We start from the raw sequence: 17,823 nt of genomic DNA, 5'->3' as shown, positions 1-17,823 counted from the left end.
AAATAAAACATGTTTTCAACTCTACTATTTCAATCTGTTGAGTTTTAACTATGAGTAGAGGTATTTTAATTAGCCTTACAACTATAATGATATATCATGCACAAAACACACTCTGGAGCAAAACTCCATTAAAATTATTTAATTCTTTCATCAATTTTCTACAAAGAGTAGCTAAATCATTTCTAATAGTCCACAAATTCATTTTTAGTTACTGTCATTCTTACTAATCAATTCTCTTCATTTAAACTATACCCAAGTTTTATTAAGATCAATCAGACCTCAATATCAGATTTCAAGGTGTAGTTTCCATCACTATGAGAACTTCTTTCCCTTAAGTGCATGTGGGGCCATTATTTCTACCAAATTAAACTCTTCCACATAATATTTTGCAGATCTATATTTTCATCAGATAATCTGGTTCTTCAATTTCTTGTCAAACATAATTTTTACCAAAATATTGTAGTTTTAATCCATTTTATTACATACCAACAGTTTTTAATAGTTATACTCATTATTATATATTGGGACAAAATATTGATTATTTGTATCTGTTTCTTAGCTGATCCAAAAATTAAAAGATCTGCACTAATATTACAGGACTATTTTAAAAATCAAGAAGGTCCTCAAGTTTAAAGAGTCCTTTCCTAAAACCTTATAGATAATACACTTCCCTGGTGGCTCAGAGAGCCTGATAGGCTACAGTCCATGGGGTCGTAAAGAGTCAGACACAACCAAGCGACTTCACTCACTCACTCACTTAAGTTTTTAGGTTAGCTTTTCTTCCTATATAAACCAATCAAGAGTAACATAAATCACAAAAACAAACTACTACTGAAGAGAAGATTTATAAATATACGTACAGTACTAAAAAACAAGGGCTTCCCTCTAGCTCAATGAGTTAAGAGTCTGCCTGCAATGCAGAAGATCTGAGTTCAATTCCTGGGTTGGAAAGATCCCCTGGAGTAGGAAATGGCAACCCACTCCAGTCTTCTTGCCTGGAGAAATCCAAGGACAGAGGAGCCTGGTGGGCTACAGTCCAGGGTGTTCCAAGAGTCGGACACGACTGAGCGACTAAGCACAACAGTACGAAAAGAGGAAACTGTCTCTCTACATTTTATAAAAAATCTGTATTTATTTATTCAGTTTTGGCTGTGCTGCATCTTCGCTGCTGGGCGGGCTGTCTGGCGGTGAGCACCAGCCACTCTCTGGTTGGATGTGCCGGCTTCTCAAGATGGGTAGCTTCTCTTGGCGCAGAGCACAGGTTCTAGGCCCAAAAGGCTTCAGCAGCTGCGGCACGTGGGGTCAACAGTTGTGGCTCCCAGGCTCTAGAGCCCAGGCTCAACAGCTGTGGCACATGAGCTGAGCTGCTCTGCAGCATGTCCGATCTGCCGGGTCAGAGACCGAAGCCCTGTCTCCAGCACTGGCAGGCGGATTCTCTACCACTGAGCCACCGCCCTCTCTTTACTTACTAACTAATTAATTAAGCTTTAGTTCTATTTCAAGATGCTATTTTGTGAGGGAAGACTTTTAAATTACTATTGTTTTCTATCGAATTACTTTATTAAATTACTGTTGTTTTCTATCAAATTACTTTATTTCTATCTTGGGCTTACCACAGGAACATAAACTGTATACCAAAAACAGTATGTCAGATCCTACATACTTGGATAATTTTATATTGTCTGATAAGGATCAAGATTTTATACCTTTCAGCCCTTCTTCTGGTATTTACTCAATAACCTGAATGATGTTATTTAGTTGTGTATCTGGGAACATGTCTCTCTTTCAAGAACTACTTTAGTCTGTAAACACTTTATCAATAAAACATAGTAACTCATGCAAAAAATATCCATGGCACACAAAACAATAAAACAATACAAGCAAACAATTTTTTAAAAGACACATAAACAAGTTTTTGACTCTTTTTTTTTTGATTATTAAAAAAAACCAATCCAATGCATCAGAATATTCAGGTGCTCAATTTTGGGTTTTAAGCCAGGAATGACTAATTACCTGATGCCTCTACTTCATTCTGACTGCATGACAAGTCATCCAAACATAGATCAATAAGAAGGATCTGTCCAACGTCAGTTACCACAGCTGCCACACCAAACAGCCATCGCAGGCTTGCGTGTAAATGCTGAGTGCTTGCGCTGGCTCCTCCATGATTAATTATAGGTTCAATAGCTGTTACCTAGAAAGCAGAATGTATCATTTGTTTTCCTCAAACAAAATGAGAAAACACAATTAAAAACATAAGAAACAAATTATGAAGTTAAAGCAGGTTACTAGTTACACAGATATTAACACTTTGAATACAGAAGCACAAATCTGCATTTGATACCTGTGAATCTGAGAAGCATTATGAAACCTTCAGATGTAAGAATTACAACATGCACTTGGAACAACAATTGATGTTTACCTAGAGTTAACCATATTCCAGACATTATGCTAATCAATGCATGATAACCCTTTGATATTAGACTATATATAGTTACACCCGTTTAAAGATGAAACACTCTGAGGCTTAGAAAATTTAGCTGAGTTACTCAAGTAACACAGTCATTTAAGCCATTAAAATTCAAACCTAGATCCTTCTCACTTTAAAACTCTAAACCAGCTACTGTAAAAGTATATATAGCTTCTTCTCCAAAGAAGACTAAAAATAAATCATTCCAGAAAAATTTACTGTTTACGTTTATTTTTTTTAAGTCCTTTTTATGCCATAAAGCCTGAAGAGGTCTAACCTTTAAAAGGACTACATTATAATGGACTTCACACAAAGCTTTCACACTAATTGGACCTCTGAGTTTAACATGGGCTGAAATTACTTAAAGAAAATCATACTGTAGTTACACTGTGGAGTTCGACTTTCCCTTTTCACCTCACGAGTCAAATTTTCAATGTCTGTACCTAATAGTCTGTATTTTAGTTTACACTTAGCTTTCCTTCTGTTTCCTATTGATTCACAGAAATTAATTTGGTACGATACTTGATAAATAAGTATTTGGTGATTTCTACTATAATACTGATGAACATCCTAGAAAGAAAAGAGAAAATTTGCTATCAGTGGTTTATGTGTTAATGTAAGGTTAAAGTTTGTTTCAGGCTGTAATCTATTATTACAGACAAAACACTGGCTTTCTAAGTATTTCATTAGTACACAAAACATTCTTTAGTGTTTCTAATTCTGAAAGCTGTAATTTCATGGATTATCTTCCTTTTCTAAATTATGGTAATAATGTCTATCATACTGAAGTATGTTTTCTGTAATTCCTTCAGTGAAGGATAAGTAATCTGCATTCCTCATATAAATACTACATATGAAGCTACTGATAATGCTACCTTAAGTAATTTTAAGGGTAGTTAAAAGCAAATTCAAGAGAGGATACTGTGCCTTTATTTAAAAGAATAAAAAGTCAGCTGACTGAATCCTTTTGAAGCTGTCTGTCACTCCTCTCCCAGTCTTTTCCTTTCCCTATATTTCATCTGGCATCAACCACTCACCCAATTAGAAGTCAACAAGTTCTGTCCATGTCACCTCTGGAATACAGTTCTGCAATCTGTTCCACAGATTTTTTTATGCCATTTCCTCAGTGCAGTTCATCATCCTTATTTACCTAAACTACCCAACCAAAGGGCTTTTTACACTACAATTCTGCTTTCAATTAAAAATGTCACCTACAGACTTTAGAAGGAGGCCTCTAACTGCACAACTTGCCATTCACAATCTCGATCCTCACCATCTCTGGCTCCCACTTCCTCCTCCTACTCTTCCCTGCCATTCTACGTAAGTCTAGTTTCCCAAAGGTTCCATATACTGCGACTTTTTACATGTTGGGTCTCTTAGCCTGAAATGTCCAACCTTTTTGAGTAGAAGTCATCCAGGTGTTCTTCATGTTCCGAGTGCTAAAATGTATTAAAGTACTTATTTATACTATAATCCTATAATCTGTCTTCTCCTACTAGACTACAAGCCTTTTTGGACAGCACGGACCAGGTTCAATTTATCTACTTATTTGTAAAATCTAGCACATAGCCTGATTTACAGTAAGCACTCAATAAACTGCCAAATAATTCTGTCTTTAAAATCATTATCACTGGCAAGTACATAGAAGGTATCAGGCTATAAATTATTTCAGACTTTACATTAGCCCACTGGGTCTGTTTCTTCACTATAAAAACATTATCTTTTGTCATTAAGCTCCCTTTTAAGTTTAAAATTCTATTCTATGACTATATGCATTACATATATATATATGCATACAAACCTACATATACTTTTGCGTGTATCTAAGTGCATACTTTTTTCACACAGGCATCTACTCTTCCATGATTTTTGACTGTGTGTATTTGTGAGTGTATACATTTTCTCACTATGGAAGAAGAAGAGTAGTAAGTTTGAGGAAACAACTCAATTTCTATCGTTACTACCAGATAAGATATCTGGCATATAGAAGGCATATGTATGTTAGAATTAACAAATGTGAATATAAAGAAACCCACGATTCAAATGTACATTAGTCAAATCAAAAATGGTAATAAAGACATACTTCCCATATTACTCCAAGGCTCAAATTAAAATAGGAAAAATTTAAAAGGCAAGGAAAAAATGTCATAGTAATGAATACAGTATTTTTATAAATTTTCAGTGTCTTCATAAAACAAAACTGGAAGAATAAGACTTAGATGATACTTGTCCTATGAAAGATCAGAACACAACATGTCATTTTTACTTTGTAATTTTCTAACCAAATATAAGTTATAATTTAAATTTTACTTAAGTCTAGCTGACTTACAGTGGTGTGTCAATTTCTTCTGTACAGCAAAGTGATTCAGTTATACATATATACATTCCTTCTACATATTCTTTTCTATTACAGTTTGCCACAGAATACTGAATATAGTTTCTTATGCTACACAGCAGTACCTCGTTGTTTATCCATCCCATAAATAATAGTCTGCCTATGGTAATCCCGAGCGCCCAATCTTTCCCTCCTCTGTCCTCCCCTCAGCCCCTCTGGCAACCACAGATTTGCCCTCTTTGTGAGTCTGCTTTCGTCTCACAGACCCTTATGGCCTGTACATTTTAGATTTCACATATGGTATTTATCTTTCTCTTCCTGACAATCTGCTTAGTATTAAAATCTCAGGGTCCACCCATGTTGCTGCAAATGGCATTATTTCATTCTTTTTGATGGCTGAGAAATATTCCACTATGCATGTATATATACATATATCTTCTTTATCCAAGGAAAGTTTCACTTTAAATGTTATGTTGTTTTGATAATATTTTTAACCTCTTTGAACATTTTAATGAAAAATAACAAACTTACAAAAAGTAATCTAAAATAAATGTATACAGCTCAATGAATTTTTACAAAGTGAACACACCCATGTAACCAGCAGGGGTTTAGTTTTGAAAACAGAATGCCATATATCTTAAGCAGTACCTACCCGTCCAGGAAGAACAACTGCTTTAACCACTCTTGATAAACCAAGGTCATAAAGACAGAGAACACTCCCTTCTGCTTCTTCCAATCCAATTAACAATCCAGTTCTCTTCTGCCAAGAGAATTCTTTCACAGCTAGGACTATAGGAGGCTGTTCATTTACTCCACTGAACCTATATGCAGACAACCGCTCTCCTGTTAGAGAATTCACTACCTCAAGTTGTGGACCACAGGCCAAGCAAGCAAGTCCATTTTTCCCTAAAAGAAAAAAGAAATTTAAAATTTTGCTTAATATTGTATACAACAAAACTAAATAGCAGTAAGCTCTGTTACATATATAATCTATAACTCATTATCTTCAAATTGAAATCTAAGCATTTATAGAACAGTGTCCTCAAAACAGTAAAATAAATTGAACTACTGCAATAAGAATCAAATAACCATTCAGTAAAGGTACGATGCTATATGCTTAAATATGACTATGCCAAAGCCTTTGACTGTGTGGATCACAATAAACTGTGGAAAATTCTGAAAGAGATGCGAATACCAGACCACCTGACCTGCCTCTTGAGAAATCTGTATGCAGGTCAGGAAGAAACAGTTAGAACTGGACATGGAACAACAGACTGGTTCCAAATAGGAAAAGGAGTACATCAAGGCTGTATATTTTCACCCTGCTTATTTCACTTATATGCAGAGTACATCATGAGAAACGCTGGACTGGAAGAAACACAAGATGGAATCAAGATTGCTGGGATAAATATCAATAACCTCAGATATGCAGATGACACCACCCTTATGGCAGAAAGTGAAGAGGAACTAAAAAGCCTCTTGATGAACATGAAAGTGGAGAGTGGAAAAGTTGGCTTAAAGCTCAACATTCAGAAAACGAAGATCATGGCATCTGGTCCCATCACTTCATGGGAAATAAATGGGGAAACAGTGGAAACAGTGTCAGACTTTATTTTTGGGGGGCTACAAAATCACTGCAGATGGTGACTGCAGCCATGAAATTAAAAGACGCTTACTCCTTGGAAGAAAAGTTATGACCGACCTAGATAGTATATTCAAAATCAGAGACATTACTTTGCTGACTAAGGTCCGTCTAGTCAAGGCTATGGTTTTTCCAGTGGTCATGTATGGATGTGAGAGTTGGTCTGTGAAGAAGGCTGAGCGCTGAAGAATTGATGCGTTTGAACTGTGGTGTTGGAGAAGACTCTTGAGAGTCCCTTGGACTGAAAGGAGATCCAACCAGTCCATTCTGAAGGAGATCAGCCCTGGGATTTCTTTGGAAGGAATGATGCTGAAGCTGAAGCTCCAGTACTTTGGCCACCTCATGCGAAGAGTTGACTGACTGGAAAAGACTCTGATGCTGGGAGGGATTGGGGGCAGGAAGAGAAGGGGACAACCGAGGATGAGATGGCTGGATGGCATCATGGACTCGATGGACGTGAGTCTGAGTGAACTCCGGGAGATGGTGATGGACAGGGAGGCCTGGCATGCTGTGATTCATGGGGTCACAGAGAGTCGGACACGACTGAGCGACTGAACTGAACTGATGCTTATATATATGCTTAAATTATCTTATTACTCCTTGTTATACTTCAATACAGAAATAAGGCAACTAAACTTTCATACAACCATATGAATGACTAACTTGCCCAAAACCCATGGAGCTATGAATACCAGAGCCAAAAGTGGATCCCAAGTCTCCTTAACTCCCAAACTCATATTTTTACTACATTATACATTAAGAGTTAAACTACATGTTACAGGAGTTAGAAAAATATAACACATATTCTGTCGCTTTAAAGTTCAAAATCTAGGAGACAAGATATAACTAGTATAATAGGAAATACCAGAAGCCCTTTATGGCCCCTGGCAAGTCTAGTCTGGATTTTATTCTGCATGCAATGTAAAGTAACTGGATTTTAAGCAGGGCAGTGACAATCTGATTTATGTTTTTAAATGTCAGTCCAGCTGCTAAGCAGCAAATGGAAAAAAGCTGGGGCAAAGCAGAAGTAGGGAGATGATAACCTATGCCTGGTTGGTGGCTATGAATAAAAAAAAAGTGGACTGACTAGAGATTCATCTCAGAGGCAAAACTAAAAGGATTTGCTTGCTGATGAATAATATATAGGAAGTGAAGAATCAAGAACGAGACCCTGGAATTTCTCCTTCAACAATTAGATGAACAATGTCACTTTTACTACTAAGTTGAGGCCTGGCCTGCTGAAGTCCATGGAGTCACAAGAGGTCGGACATGACCAAGGACACAACTGAGCGACTGAACTGAACTGAATCACGCATCTAAATAGGTGGCTGTATATCCTAGACTATAGCTGATAGAAGTTATAGTTTTAAAAAATAGCATGGCACAGTGGGGTCCAGAAAACATGGGTTCAAAGCGCATTTTTACAACTTGCTTTCTGTGTACTGGGACCAAATTACTTAACCTATTTGATTTTCAGTTACAAAGAAAAGTGCGTAATTAGAAAAACCTAGCGCTCCCTCAATGAAAAGTTGTTATGGCGCCTAGTATGTAACAGAAGTAGTGTTATTACCTTTAATAGTCAAGAGAACAGCTCCATAAATAGCTAAATTACTAATCTATATGTTTTACTGTCTTTCTGCTAGGAAGGGTGGCTATCACACTCATTTTTAGAGACGTCTGCAATGTATTTCACTAGACTGAAATCCATAATTTAATGGTTTGGTATAATTCTCTGCTATATTACATAGTTTAAACCATGATCATTATTAAGACATTGTTCAGATTAATGTAATTAAGAAGTAAGACTTCCTGAATATATTTTATCACCTAGGGCACTACAGGCCCCCCTGGTGGCTCAGTGGTAAAGAATCCACCTATCAGTGCAGGTTTGATCTCTGGGTGGGAAAATACCCTGGGGGAGGGCATGGCAACCCACTCCAGTATTTTTGCTGGAAAAATCCATGGACGTGACTGAGCATGCACACACAGGGCACTACAATCAGCCTTTTCTACCCTTACGATTATTCAGGTACTAATCTAAACTCATCACCAGTAAAACTGCCTCATTATAAAGAAAAACCAGCCATGTATTATTTCTACTTTTTAAATGCAGATACTCAATACTAAAAGGTATCAAATATATGGTATTGTAATAAAGAAAAATGAACTATAATATCCCAGGATATTCTATGAAAATGTGCTCAAGTAGGTAGAAATTATTACATATGTAGTGGTAGATGTAATATACTTACATATAAGACCACTCTAAGCAGGTTCTGCTTTTTTTTCTTCCACATTAAAGGAGTCACAATATATGTTTACTATTATTTATCTTACACATCAAATAAGTAAATTTTCAGCAACATTATTTTACCTGCAGCAAACTTTCCACGAAGCACAGATTCTAATGTTATTTCGTCTTCTCCAAGGGCTTGGATAGTCACTTCTGGGAACTTCAGAAGACCACTAGTCACCTGCGCTGTTAGGTCTCGCATACTTCCACTGCAAATAATTTTTAAAGTAAGATTATTATGATATATTTGTCCCATAAGACATTTCATCATCTCTAGCCAGAAGGAGAAAAACAAAAGAAAATGATAACATACAAAAGTAAATAAACTGAAACTAAAATCTGATTATGAAATACATATTATGTGCTTCTAGGTCTGGGATATTCTCTAAGAAAGTATTTCCCAAACAGCCTGAAGAGAGTAAAGATTCTTTAAACCAGATGTCCTAAGGATATACATGAATCTTACACAGGTTCTTTGAAGACTGGGTTCAATGTAATTAATCCTATTGCTACATTCACTCTCAAAAAGCACTTTATACACAAAACAGGATAAAAATGATATTGTTTTAGAAAAATTACCACCACAGTAAAACAGGAGAAAGTCCAGGAAAAATGCCAAACTCACAGTAACCTCAGGAATTGAGTGTGGTATATGTCTTTAACTGGATAGAAAAAAAAATTGTCTTTCATTTCCAGTATACAGAAGACTGGAAAGTCCTAAATGACTTTCCGACTTAAACAAGAAAAAATGATGGCTGAACTATGAAAGTATCTTTTTGAACGATTACTGGCAAATCCAAATGTAGAAACAGTAGGAATTTTGCAAGATATATAAGCTGGCTTGGATCTTGAAGGTTAGCTACTAAATATAGTCCTGGTGACCCTAATCTTGTTTTGAGCATCCTAAGGTCCAAAGGAAAATAACCTTAGGGCTAACAAAGCCAACGGAAGCTAAGGGCCTCCCCCCGAACCCCAACCCCATTAAACTCCATAGGGCTGTATCATCCATCAGCATATAGGTGAGTGATAGAAACACTCTCTGTGCAGGAGAGGGAGCAGTTCATTTTGACCACAACTGAAAGTTTCTACACATGAAAAAGAAAAATCCCCTTCATACAAATTAGTAGCCAGAATTCAAAGCATGGTACTAGAAAATACTCCGGTGAAAAATATTATATAAAGTAGTCTCAGGCTGGTAATGCTCCAAGCAACCCACAGAAACTACTAAATATTTTCTGGAATCTCAGGAGTTCTCAAAGATGAAGTTTCACAGAAAATGAACTTACAGTCAAAATAACAAAACAAGGATATCATGATCAATAGCAAGCAGAATTAACCTATCAAAGACTTCATTCAGATACTGAAATCAGAGAATAAAAAAAAAGTATGTTTAATAGGTTTAAAGAAACCAAAGATTTAGCTTGCTAATGAGGAATAAACTAAAAATTACAATGAAAATTGGTCAAATAGATTTGGGGAACGGGGGAAGAACTGCTGGAATGAAAAATGAAATAAGTAAAATTCAGAACTCAAGGGGGAAAAAACCTCAATGGAGCAGTGAGAATGTAGCAGCTACAAAGCAACAATATGGACCAACATCAAGGTATATTAAAAGTAGAGGAAATACATGCAGAATTACACTTACAACTGAGCTATTAGGGAAGCCCTACATAAAGTTTAAAAGACTGCAAAACTAAACAAAATACTGTCTAAGAATACAAACTCATGTAGCAAAACTGAATAAAACACAGGATACCATAAACACGAAGTGAGAGGAGAGACAGGGGACTGGAATGAAGAGGAATACATAAGGGACTTCAAGCAATTAGCTTTCTTTTTCTAAAACGTGGTAGTGAGCACATAGGTATTCTTTGTACCATACTTCTTTGTTATTTACAAATATTCTTTTGTACCCACTCAACAAATAATTATTTTGTACCTACTTAAGTCAACGCTGGGCTGGAAGAAGCACAAGCTGGAATCAAGAAATATCAATAACCTCAGATATGCAGATGACACCACCCTTATGGCACAAACTGAAGAGGAACTAAAAAGCCTCTTGATGAAAGTGAAAGAGGAGAATGAAAAAGTTGGCTTAAAGCTCAACATTCAGAAAACAAAGATCATGGCATCATGGCAAATAGATGGGGAAACAGTGGAAACAGTGTCAGACTTTATTTTGGGGGGCTCCAAAATCACTGCAGATGGTGACTGCAGCCATGAAATTAAAAGGCGCTTACTTCTTGGAAGAAAAGTTATGACCAACCTAGACAGCATATTTAAAAGCAGAGACATTACTTTGCCAACAAAGGTCCATCTAGTCAAGGCTATGGTTTTTCCAGTAGTCATGTATGGATGTGAGAGTTGGACTGTGAAGAAAGCTGAGCACCGAAGAATTGATGCTTTTGAACTGTGGTGTTGAAGAAGACTCTTGACAGTCCCTTGGACTGCAAGGAGATCCAACTAGTCCATTCTAAAGGAGATCAGTCATGGGTGTTCTTTGGAAGGAACGATGCAAAAGCTGAAACTCCAATACTTTGGCCACCTCATGCGAAGAGGTGACTCATTGGAAAAGACTCTGATGCTGGGAGGGATTGGGGGCAGGAGGAGAAGGGGACAACCGAGGATGAGATGGCTGGATGGCATCACCGACTCGATGGACGTGAGTCTGAGTGAACTCCGGGAGATGGTGATGGACAGGGAGGCCTGGCGTGCTGCGATTCATGGGGTCGCAAAGAGTCAGACACGACTGAGCGACTGAACTGAAGTCAACAAAAACAAACTCAAAAGATAAGAAAAGCTGTAGAGAGAAAACTGTAGCACAAGAGACAGAAATGAGTATTTAAAAGTTAAAGACTATATAGGGGGAAAAGAATCTAATGTATGTTTATTCAGAATCCCCCAAAATATAATACTAACAGTAAGGAAGAGACAATATTCTAAAAGACATTTCCCAGATTTGTAGAGACAAATTCTCTGAAATCAAGAAGAGTATTAACTCTAGATCAAATAAAAATAAGTGACTTTTCAACAACAGCGGAAATCCGAAGTCTGGAATATGTTTAAAATTCTAAGCAAAAATGGTTGTCAACATATAATTTATATATCACTGAAATCATCCCCCCAAATAAATATGAAAACACATTTTCTGACAAAAACTTTAAGTTTTGCACAAACATATCCTCCTTAAACGGAATTCTAAAGGAAGGTTTCAGATAGAATAATGATCAAACACAACTTCTAAGATACAAAAAGAATGATTTGTCAAAGTAATGGTAAATAGATGAACTGTAATAATTATAATATGCTAGTAATGGACAAATAGGTCACTGAAACAGGGTAATTTAGATGCAGAACCACAAAAATTTAGATGATATTTGGATATTTCAAACCAGAGCATAAGTATGGACTATTCAATTAAAGTTACTGAGACAATCTGCTACTCATTTCCAGCAAAGAAGCTACACATTGGTAGAGCAAAGTTATACAAGTCATCCACACACATACTGCTAAACACTCCTCTAATATCTACAAAATGAATAAAAGTATATGTGTATGTGTACAGAATGAAACAGTACAGAAGGAAAAAGATTAGTTAAAAAATCCATAGCATTTGAATATTCTTCAGTTTGGAAAGGAGTAAATTAAAAGGGTGAATATAGATAACCCGAGAAAAACACCAGATCAAAAAGCCTCTCATTACATACTATATACACTGGACCTCCTAAATCTTCTCCAGCAGATATTCCCAACCCAGGAATTGAACAGGGGTCTCCTGCATTGAGGCAGATTCTTTACCAACTGAGCAATCAGGAAAACCCTGGACCTCATTAGAGTGCCATTTTCCAGGGCACTGTGCTACTTTCCTGGGAGAAAGGCATTAATGTCCAAAGGAGAGTCCCTGGCTGGAGAATGATATCAACCAGGTACGAGTCATTTTACAAGGTACAAGGTTCCCAAGCAGGGACTACACACAATTCTAACACTCAGCCCAAGCCATTCTCAGAAAATAAAATCAATACTACCAAACCAAAACCTATGGCAAAACAATAGTTAACAAACCTCATTAAAAGACAGGGCTTCCCAGGTGGCTCAGTGGTAAAGAATACACCCGCTAATGCAGGAGACGCGGATTCAATCCTTCATTGGGAAGATCCCCTGGAGGAAGAAATGGCGAGCCACTCCAGTATTCTTGCTTGGATAATCCCATGGACAGAGGAGCCTGGAGGGCTAGAATCCATGAGGCCACAAAGAGTCACAACTCTGAGACACACAAAGAGACTGAGAGGCCGCAGAGACACAACTGAAACACTGAGCATGCGCATGCTTAAAAGCTCTTTCTTAAAAACCAAACCAAACCAAAACTATCACCTTTAGAAAGAAATGATTGATGTGTTAAAGGAATTATCATAAATTACTAAATGCAGGAAATTACTAAGTTCCTGTTCTTTCAGCTTTTTCTTATAAAATTAATTTTCTAAAAAATAGCATTTTAATTTTATGCATTTCATAAAACTATTCTGTATGTGAAACCTTTCTAAAAAGTGACATTTACAGTCTGTTTCACTTCTCTATGAAATCCTCTATTGGTATATCTGGCTACAGCAATGTCTGAAATACAACATATTAGCACTATTTACTTTGAGGTGATTTGTTCTTCTCTTTATAAGTTTTGATATGGCTTCAATTTTTTTAAATGTCTTTCATTTTTATAAAATCAATAATTAAAGAATAAAAAAAACAAATCTAAAACAAAAATAAAACTTTGAAAATACAGGAGATATTTATATAACCTAAGATGGGAAGAAGGCGCCAATCAAACTAATATCAATATTCACTTAACAATCAAGAAAATGCCATTTTGGGACTTCCCTGGTGGTCCAGTGGCAGAGAGACCCCGAGCTCCCAATGCAGAGGGCCCAGGTTAAAGATTCCCGGTCTGAGAACTATATCCCACAAGCCACAACCACAGACCGAAGATCCCGAGTGCCATCACTAAGACTGAGCAGAGACAGATAAAAATTAATAAAATATCACTCTTCTTAAAAAAAGAAAAGGAAAATGCCATGCTATACCCTCTATCTCATCATCAGATCATCGTATCAGATCATCAGAAGAAAGAAATCCAGGCTTCAAATATTGTAAGACAGCAATACCATATTCCTTCTGATGTGACAGACATGACTAGCCATTCCTTCCCTATGTCGCTGCTACCATGATACCTCAAAGTCAACGTTTCCAAAATGAAACAATCTTTCTCCCTCCTCTCTACAGATTTGTTTCTGTTCTGTTTCTTCTCTGGGTTAATGATTCCATCACTACGCAGAAACTTTGAGGACTTAATTAAAACAATGATTCTTCAAAAAAACAAAGAAAACCTTCCTTGCCCAGGTTAAGTCACGATTCTGTTTGCTCCTGATGAACCTGGTACTTCCCCTATCATGGATGGCACTTGTCACACTCTGTAACTGACTCTTTGTATCCCCAACTAGAAAATTCTTTAGGGGACAGATCCGATCTTACTTACTTTAACCCTACTAGTTTCACTAGAGGGGGCAAAGAATATTGACTAACTACATAATAAATGGTTTATTTTTCCACCCTTTACCATGCAATACAAACTGTCAATAAAACCCACTCATTTTACAAATAAATTTCTGCATACTAGACTATTGGTCTTTTGATCTCCAGTCTCCTGTTCTTTCTGGTCATTCTATAATTGGCAAGTACTCAGCCCCACTACCAATTACTGTGAAAAGAAAAAACAGATTTGAAAAGGTTACTCAGAAAGTTAATAAAACATGAGCTACAATTTTCTATTCAGGCTATAAATGCTATTTTCTAGACAAAAGTCTAATCAACTAACTCAAAAAACATATTTGTTAGCATTAACTCAAAAAACTAAAAAAAAAAGTTATGTTTGAGATTTCCCAGTTATTAAACGTGGAATTTTTTTTACCCAAAACAGATCCAAAGTATAATCAAACATAAATTAAACTATTATTACTATAACATAGAGTCAGTGAAAAGTACTGTCCATTCATTAGCCTCTTATATTAACATCTTATATTTATGTGACATCCTAGGTTCAAGTTTAGATGCTGAAAGCATTGTTTTCAGAAATTGATTATATCCCTCTTCTAAACATTTTAGTACCAAAGAAAATTTTACACAAATTTAGGTAGGGTAGGCTACAATCTCATTGTTATGAGATTTCACCTCTGATGGCCTTTTATAGCCTTGATTAAAAAGAATTTAATGGTAAACTGAAGTGGAATACATTTTTCCTATTAAACTTGAAACCAAAATCATTTCTCTAGAGCTAAAACCTTCAAAATCCCAAACACTCTGGGTAGCTTTACCCAAAGTATAATCAGTGGAGTGTTCATGGCCATTAAGCAAAAAAGTTCCATGATCACTGCAATTCAGTCAACATTACCCTAACAGAATTTTTAGAAGACTTTCACAAAGTGATTCTAAAACTCATGACAGGTGCACAATAATCAATTTTTTGAAAATGAAATATAATAAATGTTCATTTTCAGGCTGGATGTATTTTCTGTTATGCTCTTTTTAATTAAAAAAACAAGCATGATGTAGAAGAAACGGCTCAGTCATAATATTCAAGAATAGAATTGTCACTTCCATTCCCAATGTATTCTCCCACCTTAAAAAAAAAAGAAACAAAATATATGAACACAAGTTGTTCAGAAACAGGACAATAGGTAGCACAGAGAAGAAAAACAAGATGACCTCTAGGACTGTCCCATGTTACTGTGTATAGAGAGAAGCCAGGACACAGAGCTGAGAGAGAACCCAAATAAGGCCCAAGGGTCTCCTTGAACTGAAACAGGACTGAGAACTCCAAAGGTGGCTAGAATTCACAGGGTAGAGTAACTGTAGTACAAAGGGCCACACAAAGAACTCAGGGATCTGCGGTGGGTTCCCCTGAATCTCAATATGATTAGCATAAGTGTATAAGGAAAGTACCAGAGAACAAGGAATGATCCACAAAATGTTCACAGGCCCAGGTATAACTTCAGAGTGGGAAAAAAACCTAACACATGGGCACTGAGTAGAGTTCTCAGAAAGGTATTGACTGCTTCAGCAGTGGGGAGAAAAATTAGGCCCTGTTTAAAGGCTGTTTTGGTCTAAAACAAGCCAGCCTCAAAAGAATAAAATTGTTCCCCAAGAAACTCAACAAAGCTCAAGAATATATAAATGACTGCAAAAATATCCAGTACTCAGGAAAATAAAATTCACAGTGTCTGGCATCCAACTGAAAAATGGCAAATATTCAAAGAAACAGCAAACATGACCCTTTAGTGGAAAAAAAAAAATCAAAACAGACCTAGAAATCACAGAGAAGTTAGAATTACTGGATAAGAAACGTAAATCGGTTATTCTAGCTAGAGTCCCTACATCCAACAAGATAGAGCAAAGCATGAACATATTAAGGAAAGATGTGGAAGATATCAAAAGTCTAAATCAAATTTCTAGCAATGAGAAAATACACTGGATGGGATTAACAGATTAGACACAGAAAGTATTAGTTAACTTAAACACCCATAGTGGAAACTAAAATGAGGCACAGTAAGAAAAAAGGACTGGGGTGAGGAGAGAAAGGAGAGACCATCAGTGAGCTATGAGACAATCTGAGTGACCTAATACATGTATTAGGAATCGCCAAAAGGAGAAGACGGAAATATCTGGAAAACTAATGGCCAAATTCTTCCTCAATTTGATGAAAACTATGACCTACAAGACCATCTAGAACTAACAAGAAAAAAAGATGTCCTTTATATCACAGGGAACTGGAATGCAAAAGCAGGAAGTCAAGAGATACCTGGAGTAACAGGCAAGTTTGGCCTTGGAGTACAAAATGAAGCCAAGAGAACTCACTAGTCATAGCAAACATCCTCTTCGAACAACACAAGAGACAACTCTACACACAGACATCACCAGATGGTCAATACTGAAATCAGACTGATCATATTATCTGCAGCAGAAGATGGAGAAGCTATATAGTCCACCAAAAACAAGACTGGGAGCTAACTGTGGCTCAGATCATGAACTCCTTATTGCAAAATTCAGACTTAAATTGAAGAAAGTAGGGAAAACCTCTAGAACATTCAGGTATGACCTAAATCAAATCCCTTACCAGTATACAGTGGAAGTGACAAATAGATTCAAGGGACTAGATCTGATAGACAGAGTGCCTGAAGAACTACAGATGGAGGTTTGTGACACCATATAGGAGGTGGTGATCAAGACCATCCCCAAGAAAAAAAAATGCAAAAAGGCAAAATGGTTGTCTGAGGAGGCTTTACAGATAGCTGAGAAAAGAAGAGATGCAAAAGGCAAAGGGGAAAAGGAAAGATATACCCATCTGAATGAAGAGTTCCAAAGAATAGCAAGGAGAGATAAGAAAGCCTTCCTTGGTGATCAATGCAAAGAAATAGAGGAAAACAAAACAATGGGAAAGAATAGAGCTCTTTTCAAGGAGAAGGCACTGGCAACCCAGTCCAGTACTCTTGCCTGGAAACTCCCATGGACACAGGAGCCTGGTAGGCTGCAGTCCATGGGATCGCTGGGAGTCAGACATGACTGAGCGACTTCACTTTCATGCACTGGAGAAGGATATGGCAACCTACTCCAGTCTCCTTGCCTGTAGAATCCCAGGGATGGAGGAGCCCGGTGGGCTGCCGTCTATGGGGTCGCACAGAGTCGGACACGACTGAAGCGACTTAGCAGCAGTAGCAGAGCTCTCTTCAAGAAAATCAGAGATACCAACAGAATATTTCATGCGAAGATGGGCACAATAAAGGACAGAAACAGTATGGACCTAACAGAAGCAGAAGATCTGAAGAGGTGACAAGAATACACAGAAGAACTATACAAAAAAGATCTTAATGACCAAGATAACCACGATGGTATGATCACTCACCTAGAGCTAGACACCCTGGAATGCACAGTCAAGTGGGCCTTAGGAAGCATCACTACAAACAAAGCTAATGGAGGTGATGAATTCCAATTGAGCTATTTCAAATCCTAAAAGACAGTGCTGTGAAAGTGCTTCACTC

General features: G+C 37.0%; 1 protein-coding gene across 2 annotated transcripts in view; it reads right to left on the bottom strand.

Annotated features, from left to right (window-relative positions):
• The window catches only part of AHCTF1 (AT-hook containing transcription factor 1), a 76,185-nt gene extending 67,243 nt beyond the window's left edge, over positions 1–8,942 (bottom strand). For both annotated transcript variants that reach the window (XM_068986603.1, XM_068986604.1), the window contains exons 1-3: positions 8,822–8,942; positions 5,458–5,711; positions 2,014–2,194 (exon numbers count right to left, since the gene is read on the bottom strand). In XM_068986603.1, coding sequence (XP_068842704.1) covers positions 2,014–2,194; positions 5,458–5,711; positions 8,822–8,942 — 556 coding nt within the window. The remainder of the gene's footprint in view (positions 1–2,013; positions 2,195–5,457; positions 5,712–8,821) is intronic.
• Positions 8,943–17,823: the final 8,881 nt, after the last annotated feature.

This window comes from Capricornis sumatraensis, chromosome 14 (genome assembly GCF_032405125.1).
Source record: "Capricornis sumatraensis isolate serow.1 chromosome 14, serow.2, whole genome shotgun sequence".
Lineage (NCBI taxonomy): Eukaryota > Metazoa > Chordata > Mammalia > Artiodactyla > Bovidae > Capricornis > Capricornis sumatraensis.
The sequence above is the reverse complement of the archived record's forward strand: the minus strand, read 5'-3'. Positions and strand labels throughout refer to the sequence as shown.